The 17575-nt window shown below is 37.2% G+C and overlaps 1 protein-coding gene across 8 annotated transcripts in view; it reads left to right on the top strand.

Moving 5' to 3' along the window:
* Positions 1 to 17575, top strand: part of eif4g3b (eukaryotic translation initiation factor 4 gamma, 3b) — a 66363-nt gene that overhangs the window by 15188 nt on the left and 33600 nt on the right. For 4 of the 8 annotated variants that reach the window (XM_051096506.1, XM_051096508.1, XM_051096507.1 and 1 more), the window contains exons 3-6: positions 1167 to 1334; positions 6144 to 6236; positions 6531 to 6563; positions 15085 to 15105. In XM_051096506.1, the coding sequence (XP_050952463.1) occupies positions 1167 to 1334; positions 6144 to 6236; positions 6531 to 6563; positions 15085 to 15105 (315 nt within the window). The remainder of the gene's footprint in view (positions 1 to 1166; positions 1335 to 6143; positions 6237 to 6530; positions 6564 to 15084; positions 15106 to 17575) is intronic. The other 4 variants (XM_051096511.1, XM_051096505.1, XM_051096512.1 and 1 more) reach the window with 4 other exon arrangements.

Here is a 17575-nt window from a genome sequence, read left to right as displayed (position 1 = left end):
AGGTTACCTTCAACCTGTTAGCGCTCCACTGAGGAAGAAAGAATCCCAGCCGAGGAAGAAGGGTCTTGTCTAGCAAATGATTGGTCATTTTCTAAAACAAATAAAATTGTATATACTTTTTAACCACAAATGCGGAAATAACTGTAAAGATACCTTAAAAATGAAACTGTCAGTAGGTGGCGGCAAGTCACTGATTTAAATTAATTTCATTCATTTGATTCGTTTAAACAGCTGATTCAATCAGGAAAAAAGCAAGTGACTCTCTTTATGAGTGGGAAATTGAATCGAAAAACGTTGTGACTTGTTTCAAACTATTTTTGACGATGAGATAGAGCAAAATCAGGCAATAGTGTTATAGTCAGACAATGTAAGGCACTTAATATTAACTTCTTGTTTATTAAATCAATATCTCATTTACAAATTCCCTTAAAAATCATTAAAAGCTATCACTCATCTTATTTCATTGTGATCCTAAAAAGTTCCATTATAATCAACAAAGCTCCCTGCACTGCACAATGAATCTCTTATTTACACTCTCTCTACGCTTTATGAAAGGATTTGTGAGAAATGTTTGGGATAAATTACGCAATGCTGCAAAAACACATAGAAACCTTTGAAGTGCCGGGTCAGTCGCACTGGTGCTCTTAAATATTTTTCATAGTTGCATGCGGTAGTTTTCAGTCGCAAATGAGACTAAAATGGTCGCACTATAGAGATCTCCCCTTTGAAACTGCATTGAAACGGCAGTTTGAACCTTCAGCACGCTGGCTCCCATTGAAATCCACTATATAGAGAAAAATCCTTGAATGTTTTCCTCAAAAACCTTAATTTCTTTCAGCTGAAGAAAGAAAGACATGGACATCTTAGATTGTGCTACACATTAATGTACAGAAAATTACAACAACTGTAAATAAAGAGATTTTGTGATGTAATGAGAGTGAACCTTGGCCTTCATACATCACTTCTTGGCCACCAAGCTTCATTTTCAAAACTAACTTGTAAGTCTCTTCTGGTATTTTCAGTTCAACCAGTTTCAAGCGTCCCCCATCTCATGTTACAAAAGTATACGGGGTTTGCGAATGTCATTTTATGTTGACTTTAAAAACAGTACTGATCGTTTTGTCTGACTCTTCAGTGTTGACACAGTTTTCCTCTTGTTTTCTCAGGTACAGAGACCCCCTGGCGCCCTATATGAAATCAGCAAGGGACACCCTAACCTAGCGGCCACACCGCCAGGTCACGCCTCCTCCCCTGGACTCTCTCAGGTATCAGTTTCAACAGTATCCACTGCGCATTTCTATGGTCATCCTAAAGGCTGGGAGGCAGGAGGAGGGGTGAGTGCACCCGCACAACTGCCTGAGTCTTACTGTCTGTCTGTCTGTCTGACTGTGTCTTTATATGTGACCCTGGAGAACAAAACCAGTCATAAGTAGCACGGGTATATTTGTAGCAATAGCCAAAAATACACTGTATGGGTCAAAATTATCGATTTTTCATTAGGATGTTAAGTAGAGATCATGTTCCATTAAGATATTTTGTAAATTTCCTACTGTAAATATATCAAAACTTAATTTTTGCTAAGAACTTAATTTGGACAACTTTAAAGGTGATTTGATCAATATTTAGATTTTTTTTTTTTTTTTTGCACCCTCAGATTCCAGATTCCAGAACAACCCATACATTCATTTCAGATTATTCTAAAAATCAAAATTTCAATAAATTGACCCTCTTGACTGGTTTTGTGGTCCTGGGTCACATGTGTTTCTTTATATGCTGAGTAGGGCTGGGCAATATATTGAATATTTGTCATACTATTAGAATATAAATAAAAGTAAGCACCATTCTGACACCTGCAGAGATTTTACTGCAATTAATTGGATAGTTTACTATCCATACAAAAATCAAAATTATGTAATTATTTACTCATTTACTCATTTCAACCCATAAGACGTACATTCATCTTTGAAACACAAATTAAGATTTTTAACGAAAGCAAAGAGATTTCTGTACTTCCGCTGAATGTCCATTTCACCAAAACATTGAAACTTTGGTCAAAATGATGGTTCCTTTGATTAAAAAATGTTTTTTAAGCCCATTTTTAGCTACATTGTCCAGCCCTAATGCCTGCCACCGTTAATCAGCACATCAATGTTTGGTTGTCTTGTTTCTTACAGACACATTACACACAGATAGAAGGTCTTTAGAGGTCATTACACATAATTGGATGCAGATGTCAAAGATTTCCTATCACATGTGATAGTAATTGATTTCTGTGTTAGATCATTTCTGTTCTGTAATAACACTGATTTCTTAGACCGGATATAAAGCCTAGTGTGTTCGCTTGAGTTAAGGCAGATTTGATGCTTTTTTGCACTCAGCAAAAATCTGTTTGAGACCTGAGCAGATAGGATTGTAAGTTTACATAATCTTTGGGAACCTGCTGTGCTGGCTGTCAAACAGAAAGCAGTGCGTCTTACTGTGATGATTAAATAAAGCTGGCAAACTAAGACGATGCTTGACATATAGTCGTACCAGTTCAGCTAGACTCCTTGCTCTGCGGTGATGTGCTTTGCAATAGTGTATATTGTTAATATTTGATAGAGACCTGGCATATCTGGGTATGCCGGATGTTCTCTATCATAATTAGCCTGCAGGGAAGATTTCGTGCGTGTCATTGTGTAAGTATGCTCATTACCAGTGTCCGTGGGTGTGTAGAGGTCCGCCGAACTCACACTTTGTCACGCAAACACACACACAGCCGCTCGCGCACACGCACGCTGTGCCTGGCTGACTCTGCCACAGGAATAGAAAGTCTGTCAGGGTGACTCAGCTGTTCTCAAGCTTGTTATCTGTCTGAGACCAGCGCTCACATTCCCACTCCACGCCTGCACCGCACTGCCAGCGCGACCGCCTATTAATAGGCTAAGAGTGCTCCAGAGGCTAAACCTTAATTACGCATCTACCCTTTCCTTTATCAAAACCTGTGCATGTCAGTGCAGAAGATGAACCAGTGAGGTTTGTAGATGTCAAAGGTGGATAGAGATATCTAATGGTTTGAGGTCAGATTACTGCTGTCAGGTTTTGTAACCAGTGGGTATCGAATAATGAACACAGATGAGGTTTTTTCATGTGGGTGGCACTGGTTCTAGATAACAAGTGCAACACTCAAAAGGTGGAATAAGATGCTAAGCATTGAATCTTGTCATGATACAATTAATGAATCATTGAAGACAATCAGAATTGTTCTGGCTGCATGCAAAAACATACAGCTTGATCAGTCTTGTCTGATTTATGAATGACTGGCTCTTCTGAGCTGACTCTTTTGATGAATCAGTTAATGAATTCAACCAAAAATGAAAACTCTGTCATTAAGTACTCACCCTCCTGTCGTTTCAAAGCCGGAAAACCTTTGTTCATCTTCGGAACACAAATTAAGGCATTTTAGTTGAAATCCAAGAGCTGTCTGACCCTGTATAGACAGTAATACTGACATGTTCAAGGCCCAGAAAGGTAGTAAGGACATTGTTAAAATAGTCCATGTGGCATCAGTGGTTCAAACGTAATTTTATTAAGCTACGAGAATACTTTTTGTGCACAAAGAAAACACAAATAGCGTGTTTACGCAATAATTTCTTCTCTTCCGTGTCTTCAACACACGTTCATGCAAGACTATTTTAACAGTGTCCTTACTACCTTTCTGGGTCAGTTGCGTTCCTGTCTATGCAGGGTCAGAAAGTTCTCGGATTTCATCAAAAATCTCTTTATTTGTGTTCAATAGATGAACGAAGGTCTTACGGGTAGGCGTGGGGGAAAAAATCGATTCACATATAAACCGCGATTCAGTCTTCTAGCGATTCGCATCTTCGCAAATTTTAAAAATCACTTTTCTAGTCTAAAAGCATGAAGTTGTTGGAACAAACAGCAACAGCCATGGAGAAGGAAAAACAAATGCATCCTACCCCATTATCAGTGAGGGCAAGTGTTTAGAAAAATATTATATTAATTATTAATTTTTTGTTATTATTGGAAATAGGGATGTGCCCAGATAGTGAATACATATTCGGAGAGGCACAGAAAACAAATAGCGCGTTCTATGGAGCCACTAAAGGGACATGGTTAGCCACTTGCTAGCAGTAGCCTGTTATGTTAGAGTACATTAGAGTAGAATGTATGTTTTACCTACCACAGAGTAAGGAGAGATGACTGATAGGATGATGGCAAAGATCCTGAGCAGCACTGACAAACATCTAAGTAAAATATGCAGTAAGGAGGCCTTATGTGATCATGTGATCACAGATCTCGAAAGTGAAAGTAAAACGCAAGCGCACATTCAAAAGCCCTTTTCAATGCCCTGCATATTAATAATGGCTTCTTGATGCCCGCAATTTATATACAGTTTAATTACCCAATGATATAATTGTGAGAAAAAGTACTGAAATATATTTTTTCCTCCCAGGTGTTTCATAGTATGTCATTTCCTTTCTGAACATTGATCAGATTCGGGGACATCCCGAATGGGAAGTGTAAAATATTTTTGATTTATAATAGTTAATAGGAAACACTGATTTCTTGAGTCAGGACTATTCATACTATAGACTGGTGTGTTTTTGTATTAAAATCCTGGTGCATTTGATGTCCAGTGTGCACAAAAAATTTGATGAAAAATTGTGAATCGTGAATAAAAATAAAAAAATCATGAATCGATTTTAAATCAAATCGTGATCCTAAGAATCGATTTAAATCAAATTGTGAGGTACCAAAAGATTCCCACCCCTATTCATAAAATTTCGGTTGAACCACTGATGTCACATGGACTATATTAACGATGTCCTTGAACAGTTGTGTTGCTGTTAATGCAGGTTCGAAAGCTCTAGTATTTCATCAAAAATATCTTAATTTGTAATTGAACATGAGTGAAGGTTTAATAGGTGTGGAATGGCATGAGGGTGAGTAATTAATGACAGAATTTTCATATTTGGGTGAACTTTATTCCGATGATGGTAAAGTGGATTTTTCAGCATCATTACTCTAGTCTTCAGGGTCACAGGATCCTTCAGAAATCATTCTAATATTCTGATTTGGTCCTCAAATAATATTTTGTATTTTCAGTGTATTCACACTTTGTGCTTCTTAATGTTTTGTGGAAACAGTGATAAAAATCCTTTGTTTAAAAGATCAGCATTTGCTTGAAATAGAAATCATTTTGTTACATTGTAAATGTCTTTGCTGTCACTTTTGATCAATTTAATGCACCCTTGCTCAATAAAAGTAGCAATCTTTAATGTATAACATTCAAACAGCAGCGCATGATGCTGACAATGCCATTGTTATGGGTTTGTTTTCAAGGGAATTCATGAATTCATAAAATATATAGCTTGAATGCAGTGTAATTATTTGCTGGAGTACCATTTGCTAAATAAATATTTGCCTTGTAGGCAGTACACTGACATATAGAACTGTTTCGCTTTAGGCGTCCCGAGTTTGAGCCCAGGCTGGTGGCCCTTTCCCGATCCCAACCCCTTTTTCTCCCTCTTTGCATAAAAATGCCAAAAATAAATTATAAGTAAATAAATATTTGCATCTGCATCAGCCATTAAAATTCATACTGGTTGCCCACTACATATAATACAAAAAATAGCTTTTGGCCAATCATATTTTTAATCATTTCATGAAGATTTTAGGTTCAAACCCCACTCTGGACAACCCACATGCCATCACCATTCTTCCCCTTTGAGCAAGGCAGACTGACGGCAAAATAAATGTACAGTAAGTTGCTTTGAATGAAAGCAACTGTTCTGTCATCCTGTGTAGTTCAATATATCCCCAACCCAGTGGCACGCAAACACTCCATTTGCGCCCACTCACGTCTGCTCAGGACTACGCCTCTATTTCTCTCTCCCTTTCTCTGCCTTGAAGGCAGCGTTGAGAGATGGCAGATTTGTCAGTGTCAGCAGACCGCAGTGTTTGCAGCGGCAGGGAGTGGACACACTCACTCTGTCACCCACACTCACGCAGCACGCGTTCACTCAGCTGTAGGGATTTTATCAGAGAGAGTAAAACTTACATCCATCCTAACCGCTGTTTTTCCTTCTCTGCCGGTGGTTGTTCTTCCACGACCTCTCTGGGACCCCGTGACTCTGCAGTCTCCGTACACACCGGGGCAGAATGCCGGCACGACCTCTCTGGTCTACTCTCCGCCAACCCAACCAATGAACGCACAGCCTCAGAGCCGCCCGGTGAGTGCCTGTGATTCCATGTCATCTTTTCAATTCAGACTTCTGTTAGAAATGCTTCCTTTCTACTGAGTGCTATGCTGTTGTTGTTTATAATGTGGTTTGTGGTCATTAGTTGGTGCTGTGTATATGGTACATATAACATGCCTTGCGTCATTGCTTCCTCTCGGGAAGTGCGCTGCATATGCCATGCACAGCTTGTGGTTTATGTGTTTGTTGGTGATCATTCTTACCTCTCGCTTCTTTCTTTCTCTCTGATTCTCCCCCTCTGCCATGCCACTCTTTGCCTTCAATCAGTTTGCCCCTGGGCCTCGTCCTACCCATCACCAGGTAATGTACACAAATGCATGGCCTCCTGTCTCACACCTCATAAGATTTCTTAGATTAACGTGACGCATTGATCCTGTTCATTGTGATCATTCAGAGAGATTGTTTTTAGCTTCAATGCATTCAGAAACGAGAACTGGAAATGTTGACACGGTCCTTAAAACTGTCCACAATGGCAAACTTTTGACTTTAAGACCATAAGCTTTGACGTTAGCTTTAAAGGACTGTTTCACTTCCAGAATAAAAATTTCCTGATAATTTACTCGCCCCCATGTCATCTAAGATGTTCATGTCTTTCTTTCTTTAGTCGAAAAGAAATTTAACATTCCAGGATTTTTCTCCATATAGTGGACTTCAGTGGGTAGCTTCAAAGGGCTGTACACGATCCCAGCCAAGGAATAATGGTCTTACGTAGCAAAACAATCAGTCATTTTCTAAAAAAAATAAAAATGCTCATCTTGCACTAGCTCGACTTTACGCGTTACGTAGTTACATTGGAAAAGTCACGCGTGACATTGGCAGCAGTACCGACCCAGTGTTTACAAAGCAAACATACAAAGAAAGCCAAACGCCCTTTACAAAAAAAAAAACTGTGACGTCGGATGATTTTGAAGTTGGGGGAGAAAATTAGATGGAGTTTTTTTTTTTTTTTTTTTTTTTTTTAAAACCAGAGTACACAGACGAAGAACTAACCACGCGTGACTTTTCCAACATGATTACACAATGCGTGAAGTTGAGCTAGTGCAAGACAAGCATTTGTGCTTAAAATATATATAGATTTCAAATGTATATAAAAATGACTGATCATTTCGCTAGACTAGAACCTTATTCCTAGGCTGTGATTGTGTAGAGTCTTTTGAAGCTGCATTGAAACTGCAGGTCAACCTGTTGGGTCCCATTGAAGTCCACTATATAGAGAAAAATCCTGGAATGTTTTTCTCAAAAACCTTAATTTCTTTTTGACTGAAAGAGAAAGACTGGGGGTGAGTAAATTATCAGGAATTTTTTATTCTGAAAATAAATCCTTTAAAGAAGCCGCTCCCTAAAAACGTATCATTTCAGACAGAGAGCCAGAACGAGTTGAAAACAATCATTTTCTGTTTGCTTTTGTTTAGTTTTTTTTTTTTTTTACTATATTAACATTATAAATTAACCTCAAGGAACATGGTAAAAATGGTAAAAATTATTTTAATAATCATGGGTGTGTTCACATGTGTCATGTTCGGTTCAATTAAAATGAATTCTGGTGCGATTGCTCTGTTAGTGCGGTTCATTTGAGTAAGTGTAAACGCTGCCATCCGAACCCTGGTGTGCACCAAACAAGCGGACTGAGACCAGTCTCGTTCCGAATGAAATATGTACACGACATGGACCAGATACTTCTAGACGAACCAAAAACAGGAAGCAATGACAAGACGAGACACTATGCGACATGCAGGAAACAAGCGGTGTATCCAAAACAAAATGGGTAGAGGGAAAACATAGAGCCACGAGGAGGTAAAGTGCCTTTTATGAGCTCTTTGTGAGTTCGCAGGTAGTGAAAACAAAATCATGTACATGAAACATTGAGCAAGCTTAGTCCAACAGACGGCATTAGGTATATTCGACTTAAAGTGGCACTGAGCAGATTGATCAGTTGCTACGTTAGCATGCACAATTTTTGTTTCAATTGACTGAATTCATTCTGATTAATGAATCTGAATGTAGTGTTTACATGAACACTAAATAAAGTGATTGGGTTGATGTGCGCGTTCATGTCACAAGCTTCAAATCGGAATTGATTGTTTTTTTTTTAACATGCGTACACTGCACAACTTTCTCACTGTTTGCACATAATAACCACTCTCCTAGACTGTTATATGTTTCTAATAGGAGAATTAATATTTATAAATTTCTGAATAAATATACACATAAACCACTGCTATTAATTATGATGCAGTAAAAGTGCCCCTCCCCATGCCCAAAACGGGTTGCCTGTGGATGACAGTCTGAAATAAGGACTGGTGGGGAGGTTGTCCTGCTCCATAGTTGCAGAGTGCAAGGAGAGTTTTCTAATGACAGGACATGCATTTATACAACACATTTATTCAAAAGGTAGAAACGCTACTTCCGTGTGTCATGCATCATTACGCTATTTCTGCGTCATTGCACATGCGCAGTCCTTTCAGTTTCGATTTTCAATCCGATCGAGCGTTTACATGCACTCTCAATCGTATTAGAAACGGAATAAACCACCCCCTTCAATCCGATCGAAATCAGTCGGATTGATTAAGGTGTTTACATGAAGGCTTTTCAGTCCAATGGAGCCGTCAATCTGATTACAAATGGATTATTTGGTAAACGTAGCCAGTGAATGGGTACTTTGATGTAATAGACACACAGCACTGCTATTCAGTGAGTTCCGTCACAAAAAATATACGTCATTCAACTCGACCAATCAGGTTTTGAACATATCAGTACGCCTTTAGGTTCGCTGTCAAAAATGCCAGTGTAAACGCTAAGCAGATCAGGACCAAATGTATAATTTTCCTTTTTGGTCCAGACCGAATGAACCAAGCAAACCGAGCTACAAGTGTGAAAACACCTTTAAAAAAAATAATTTTTGCACTAATCTAAGGCATTGTGTTTTAGTGGGCCCTTCATTACAAAATAGTCCTGGGGCCTGTGAGTTTAATAGCGAACAAACACTACAACAATGAATTCAACCTGCACATATTTGAAAGGATAGTTCACCCCAAAATAAAAAATTGTCATCATTTACTCACCTCCCTGTTGTTCCAAACCTGTATGACTTTATTCCTTCTGTGCAACACTAAAGGAGCATCTAGTGTTTTTTCAGTAGGGTCCACTGTTATTAAGGACATGTTTACACTTGGTAGGTTTGGTTTGATTAAAACAAACTGGTGCGATCACTCTGTTAGCACAGATTATTTGAATAAGTGTAAACTCTGCCGCTGTTTTGTAAGCTCCTCATGAGTTATAAGCTAGTACAAATACCACCATACAGTATGTACAAACAAACAACAAGTACATTTAGCCCAGCACACAACATCGTTTTGGATGTTTGCTAAGCTTGCAAAAGCTGTCCAGTCAGGTTGTGACTGTATCCTAGTGCCTTTGTTTTGTATCTTTAGATTTGATGTTAAAGGAGTCATGAACTGAAAATTATTTTTTACATATAAGAGCTCATTGTAGTATAAAAACATCCTGGAAGTTTCAAAACTCAAAACTTTCTTGTTAGTGTAAAAACAGCTTATATTGAAGCCAAACTGTCAAAATGACACGTTGTGGAATGAGCCACTTCATGATGTAATAGTGTGGTTAAACACCACCTCTGCAGAAGAAGATCAACACCTGCTTACATCACTGCCTGTTTAGTCCCGCCCACCAAATCGTGCATGTAGCGTAAATAACAAGAGGCGAATGCAGGTCTACTTAGAAACCAAACGATAAAAGATGGCTCTGAATACAAGAAGACACTGTGCAGTGCCAAGTTGTGGAAAAACAAAGTTCTTTGCATCACATTTCTTCTAATTGCAACATTAAGAAAGAGTGGATCAACTTTATTTTTACTGAAGATCCAGACCACCTCAACTTGGTCCTTTGTTCAGTTCATTTTACCGTGGATTCGTTTACAAACAAGGAACAATTCGATGCAGTTTTCAGAAAGACTGAATCTAAAAGACGAGGTTGTGCGACTATTGGATCCGACAGTAATTTCGCACCACACAAGTGCGAGTAACGTTTGCTTTATTACGTGTCTGTAATTACGGATCATTTGACATGTACTGAGTATCTATGCGTTTTTGATCTTAATCACATCAATGTCCATCTATGAGGAATGTAGGCTGTCAAACATACACAACTGTTAGCCAATCATACCAGTGGGCGTTTTTTTCCAAGTATATAATCCACCACACCTATTCAAACAGAGCGTTCTGATGAGGGGGGGTTAAGAACAGGACAGAAAATGGAAAAAAGACAGAAAATAATAAAAAAGGCAGTTCATGACCCCATGACAGTGTGAACACTAAAGGCCCAAATATACGTTTCTTTCACGCATGCACTAGAGTATGCACACAACGGGACGCATAGTCTTTCAAAGTATTGTCCATTAGATCGCACGCATGAATGCAGGCGGTCGACACGTGCACTGTAGAAAGATTCATCTTTGTACAGCATCTGCTGTATATCTTTCCAGAAGTTATAACCGGTAACATGCATTTGTACACTTTTAAACTAAAGTTGCGGCTCTCTCGTAATTCTGTAACACCAGCGATTGTCAATGCGGCTGTGAAACAATAGCCTGGATCAGTGTTGCCACCTTGTGGTTTAACTGATTAGTGCAAAAAAACTAAATACGCATGTGTGACCTTTACGTACTATGTATGCACAGTTACAAAAAATGAATGGTGTGTGTACAGTGTGCGTGTGCTACTCTGGTGGCAAAATCTGTGTCACGCAAACTATATACAGACCTACATGTACCTACATATAAAAAGTATAACCACACACTTAGAACCCAGCACTCTATAAAATGTCTTATTTTGTGTTTCATAGAAGGAAGTAATTCATATGGGTTTGAAATTACATGATGTGACTAAATGATGACAAAATGTAACTTTTTGAGATGACTTGCAATAAGTTGTCTTATAAGTGACACTAATAATTGATAAAACAGTGATCCATTATTGTAATGCATTGTGATTTTATTTTTTGCTGAATTTTACATTTTTATATGGATTCCTCAGTGATTGTCAGCAATCAATTTAATCAGACGGCATTTTGTCTGAGGCAGAAAAAATCATACAAGTCTAGAGTGACATGGATTAATAAAAAAAGAGCGAACAATGACCAGCTACATGATCTACTACATTCAGGGGTCACCCTATCTGTCCCTATAAGCAGTTTTGACTCATAGACAGAAACACACACATTCAAAAATAAACGTCAGGGAACAAACTGTTCAGCAGCATATGCAGTTTAGAATTGTTTGTGTAATTCGATTAAACTTTGAAGATCACCAAGAAATATTGGATGTATAATTCTGCCTGACTCCACAGTAATGACCTTTTAATTGACATCTGAATCTTAAGACCATGTAAACATTAAGTTAAGGTCAGAATTTAGGCTAAAGGTTATTTTTCTTAGTGCCAAGTGAACATTCACTGTGTAATAAAAGGAATCCCAACTTGTTTTATAACCCACTATAACCTAAATGATTTACTTAAAGAAACCCGTGGTTTTGAAGAGATAGTATATCCAACAATAAGAAAATTCATGCCATTCCAATCCTATTTTGCTTGCTTTCTTCCATGAAACATCTAAGTAGAAGAAGAATTCAAGTCATATAGTAGCTTTGTGTGAGGAACAGCCTGAAATGTAAAACACTGACCGAAAGTCTCACCTTGAAAAATTATATAAAAAAAGTATATATTTTTTTTATCTTTTTATATTCCTTTATAACAGAATTTTCTGGGGAGGGGGTTATATTTTAGACAGTTATTATCTATTTAATTATATATTTTAGTCAGTTATTTTAGATATTGTTATCGGCATATGTTGAAGTAGATTCGTCTCTTGTCGTCTCTGAGAGAATGTGTGCCGTTAATGCAACATTAGAAAACCTTGTCACTTTTTTTTTTACTTTCGCTTTCTGTATAGTGAATTGACTGAAGTTAAGACGTTCACTGGCATAACTAATGCACAAAGTTTTCACGTTTCTTGTGTGATATCCGTTGACTCGCCTTCATGGTTTAAAACAGAAATACTTCCAATATTGCAACGTAACCGCAAACCCCGTCCGTATATTAAATGCGGGGAGACATCAGAGGAATCAACTCTGTATGCCGCACTGTCTGAAACAAGTCTCTGTGCTTGTGCACGCTTTGGGTGTGTGCAAGAACAGAGAGTAAGTAATGAATTGAGTTCTGTTTCATTTCTTCTTCCTGTGGTTTTAAATGGCTGTTGTGTAAACGTGTAAATTGGCAAATTAATCTGCAAATCACATGCTGAACGTTGGGGTCTGGACCTGGTTCTTACTATCACGGATCAACTGGGATCCATTTAAGCCCTAATAGATTATATGACAGATCAAAGCAATCTTTTATTTACTAATTTAACATGAAATCATCAAATTGTTACTCCATATCAATCGCATACAAAGAAAGTACAGAATAGAGCAATCATTTACGCATAGTAAATAACAGAGCATCATATCTATACAAATTTTCCCCAGAACGGTTGAAATTTTTTCCACAGCCCGGTAGTGGGTTGCGACACAGTGGTTGGGGACCTCTGCTTTATAGGGATTGTTCACCCAAAAAGAAAATTAATCCATGATTTACTCACCTACAAGCCATCCTAGCTGTATTTTAGAAATGCACCAATCGACCGGGCAAGGAACCGGAATTAGATGATTTTTCGCACGATCGGCCTGAACCGCTGACCAGTTGGTCAGTCTGCAGATTCCGAGCTGGTCCATTTTGACGTCACACTTACGGCGACTGTATTTATGTCATGCCAGATAAGGCTTACGCAGCCTGAGTGGGTATGTGAGAGAGACTCGTGCAGAAATCAAAACAAATGAGAAAAAAATATTATAATATATGTTTTAGGTACGCAGCATTGCACAACCAAGATGTTTAATCAGAATATCGCAATTGCGTTGTGACAGTGATTTTTATACAATAGACAATAAACAAGAAGATAAAATTAAGTAACGTACATTTTAGACACAATTTTGACTGCTTTTGCTCAATATCGCTGACGAAAATAGTTCCAATCAAAGCCAGAGGAGAACTACTCTGTGTCTCCGAGCAGCATAGCAGTTTCGTAACTAAATGAATCTGCGCTTTTGAACAAAACAGGTGAGTCAATGATTCAGAAACCCATTCATAAAAGACACTTGCCTCCTTTCTAAATGAATCTGCTGTTTGAACAAATCGGTTGAATGAATGACAAAGTGACTGCCACCTACTGGTAGTATAAGTATCATTGCATTTTTCCCAACATTTCTTATTAGTATGGTTAAAAAAATTTTAAACATTAATCTTAAAAAATTATTTATGAATTTGAAATTTTGCAGAGTAGATGCATTTATAGAGAATATCTGTAACTTAGTCCAGATTTAGGGAATTGTAATGTTTAATAAATTTTAATATATATATTGCATTGAAAATGACAGATCATTTTTGTTTATATATGCTCTCAATTATAGCTCTTAGAAAGAAAATCGGAATCTGCAAAAATCAGTATCAGCAGGTCACATTTAGAAAAAATCGGATATCTGAATCGGCCAAGAAATTTGCAATCGGTGCATCTCCACTGTATATGACTTTCTACTTTCAGACAAATACAATCTGAGTTATATTAAAAAATTTCCTGGCGCTTCCCAGCTTTATAATGGCAGTGAATGGCTGTTGAGATTTTTAAGTCCAATAAAGTGATAATATGCTAATCTCACAAGAACCAAGTTTTGTTTATAGCAAAGGAAAACCGGTCTTCTCTTGCCTTATATTGAAATCTAACATTTTTCTTTACAGTATTTCTACTTTGTGACTGGTGTTTTTGTTTTGCTCTTTCCACTGCGCTTCCACGTTTGCCTACGTCCTGTGTCATCCACTCTCTTGTGAACGTGTGTACGACAGTTAGTGGAAGCTAGAGACTACGGTTTATAAAGTTTTAAATATGCCTGTTTTTCTCACACAAACACATTGATTGGCTTCAGAAGGCCTTTTTTAACCCCGGAGCCATGTGGAGTACTTTTTATGATGGATGGATGCACTTTATTGATCTTCAAAATCTCACCAGTCATTCACTGCCGTTATAAAGCTTAGAAGAGCCACAACATTTTTTAATGTAAGTTCGATTGTATTTGTCTGAAAGCAGAAAGTTACATTCACCATGGTTTGAAGGTGAGTAAATCATGTAGTAATTTTCATTTTTGAGTGAACTATCCCTTTAAATAATACTAATCTTTAAATAAATAATGAATTATGCAATATATTGTGAAATAGTTTTATATTTTAAATCTTAATTGTATTTTTTTTTAAAGATATTTCTGTCACATTTTCTTGTACCTCCATATGCATTTAACACTATCACCGTGTCTTCATCTGGGTGTTTTGATCCTTGCCTGAATTATTATCCTGTGATTTATCCCACCTACAGTGAGCATTGAACTTTTGTCTCTACAAATATTGTCACAGGGACTTGCTTCTGTTCGAGACTATTTATCTTTCATCTGTTTTAACAGTTCATTGTGAGCATCTGTGAGGGTTAGCGGATTTCAGGTCCCATTTCTTGTGTGTTTCCACATAAAGATGATGTCACTTGGCTACCTAAAAAGCACGGCATAGTGCCCTCTTGTTTTGTAAATGGCTTTCCCTGAAGGAAAGGCTCTTTGCATGCTCTGTACTGCAGATCTCTCCTTAAGTGTGTGTGTTAGTCTCTCTCTATCCCTCCATACCAATTAGTGCATTATCCCATTAGCTTCTCTCTCTTTCCTGCTTCAATATTCAAGGGAGGATTCAGACCCATTCAGGTAATTTGCAGTCTTGAGGAAAATGCATGGCATGAAGTCCTCTGTTTCTCTTTCAACATCATCTTCCTACTTCCCTGCCCAGTCAACTGCACTGCAGCTACCCACCCCAAAGACAGCAGAATCCTCCATTTCAGTTTACCTCTTCTCTGTATACGTTCATGTTGTTCTGATTGATTTTAAAGTGCTTGCTGTACATTTAATTTGTTAGGTTTGCATGTTGATCGGTGTTTCTTTCTATATGCATTGATTGCTTCCTGTTGGAACTTGTTGTTGACGGGTGGATTCACTGCTCTGCAATGTTGTAATGCTCTAGAAAACATTACTGCAAAAATGCAGACATTGAGACTCTGTGGGACTGTTATGGAAGGAATTTCATGCTGCTTTTCAGCTGTTAGACATTTCTAACAGCGTTAATGTCTTCAGCGAAATTAGTGACATGTTTACTGATGGTGGGTTTTTATTGCACCAATAGTCATAAATACAATTAAAAAAGATTCAATTAAATTGTTTTAAATAAAACATATGGTTGACAAGTACAATGAGGAAAAATGACACTGCAAGACATTATGCACCAAAAAAAAAAAAAAAAGATTCAAATAACCCAGTATTTTGGGGATTGATATGCTTGTGCTGAAAAAGCAAAACACTGGTGAGCTGAATTGTTTTCTCGAAGGTTAATTTCAAACATTCAAAACCATTCAAAAGTTTTTTGTAATGTTTCTGAAGTTTACATTACTGTAAATTTACTTTTGACTCATGGTTCTGTAGATCCTGAAGTTGTCACTTTTTAATATTTAAGTAGGCATCGTTTATGAACCATAAACTGCTGTTACAAGCTGTCACACGTGACCTAAGAACCTTCATTAATCATATTTTACCATAAAAGGAATAAATTATGAAGTAATTTAATGATGTGATGAAAGAGTATTGCGTTAATATGCAGGTTGTTGTCTAAAACTGGACGGTATCATTTAATTAAAGAGCAGCTTTTAGTATTATCATTAACAGCAAAGCATTTTTGTCTCTACATCACAGAACGGTCAGAAAAAGGTCTGTCCCACTTTGTCCTTACAATTTATGTTTTAAAAAAAATAAGCCGCTTAGCAACGTGATATTAAAATAATCTCTAAGCTCGTAATGTTAACTTAATAATGTGATATGGCATTGAGACTGTCAGGAACTCATTCTTCTGAATAAAATGGATGGACCGCAGTGTTGTGGACCGCATAACTATTATGTTAATAGTAGTTTCAGGCCAGACATGGAAATTTACTTAAAAAGCAGTCTAAATTAGAGGCAAATGATTACATTTAGACTTGGAAAAAGTTCTTAAATTACAGCTTGTTGTGTTATCTTTATAGTCTTTCCACTAAGAAGACGGTATCTGTAAAACTGACTACAACTGTTGTTGGTCATTTTGTGCAAAAAAAAAAAAAGTGCTTTAAATGGGATAAATATTGGAAAGAACACAAGCTGGGTTATTTTGACCCAGCTGGTTGGGTTAAATGTTTTTACCCAACAAGCTGGGTTGTTTTAGTTAAACTATTGTTTAAAAATTATTATATTGTAGGCTTAAAATGAGCTGGAAATTAAAAATCACACTTAGAATTCTAGAGGCAACAGCAATAATCAAAAGATGAACGTTTATTATTAAGCAAGACCCATGGACAAAAATATAAGAGAAACAGTTTATTTGGGCATGATTTATACAGCATAATTTACAATAAAACATACATTTAAACTTGTTTAACACTTTTTAATAATGAAAAGCATTTTAATTAGTCTATTCAACCATTCTGCAATCAATTTTCACTGAAAAAAAATTTACACTGTAAAAAAAAAAAAAAAAAAAAAAAAAAAAAAAAAAAAACAATTTATTGAGTCAACTTAAAATAATTTGTTACCCTTCTGTTTTACCATTTTAAGTTCAGTCAACTCAAATAAGTTTAGTCAAAATTTTAAAGGCAGCCAGGTAACAAATTATTTTAAGTTGACTCAACAAATAGTTTTTTACAGTGTAATTCTCGCGCCGATGTGTTGCCGAAATCTGAGCCGGTGATGGGCTGCTGTTTGCCGGGGAAAGTACGAACCTCAGACTGCCGCCTCGCATATCACTTGTAGCTTAATTAATCGAATTAAAATCAGTATTATAAAGAATAAAATCAGTTTACTGTATGTTATCCAAGGCAAAAGGCATTTCCATCATGCAAAACGACCGCTGCCGATGCAGCTGACTGACATTTCGTCCTTGTATGTTGCGTTGCATAAAATATTATAATTTACAATGCAATAAAGACTTTATAAATGAAATAAAATGTATACAAACCTTTATTTCGCTAAAGAAGTGCACCAAATCTGTGGCGCTGAGGACCGATCTTTTCTGTAAAGGACTCAAAAGGCCCACGCTCTCACTGGCTCAACCCAGCACTTGGGTAGAAAAGAAATAACCTGTTCAAAATTACCCAGCAGC

Source organism: Labeo rohita, chromosome 23 (genome assembly GCF_022985175.1).
Source record: "Labeo rohita strain BAU-BD-2019 chromosome 23, IGBB_LRoh.1.0, whole genome shotgun sequence".
Classification (NCBI taxonomy): Eukaryota; Metazoa; Chordata; class Actinopteri; order Cypriniformes; family Cyprinidae; genus Labeo; species Labeo rohita.
This window is presented reverse-complemented; position numbering and strand designations above follow the sequence as displayed.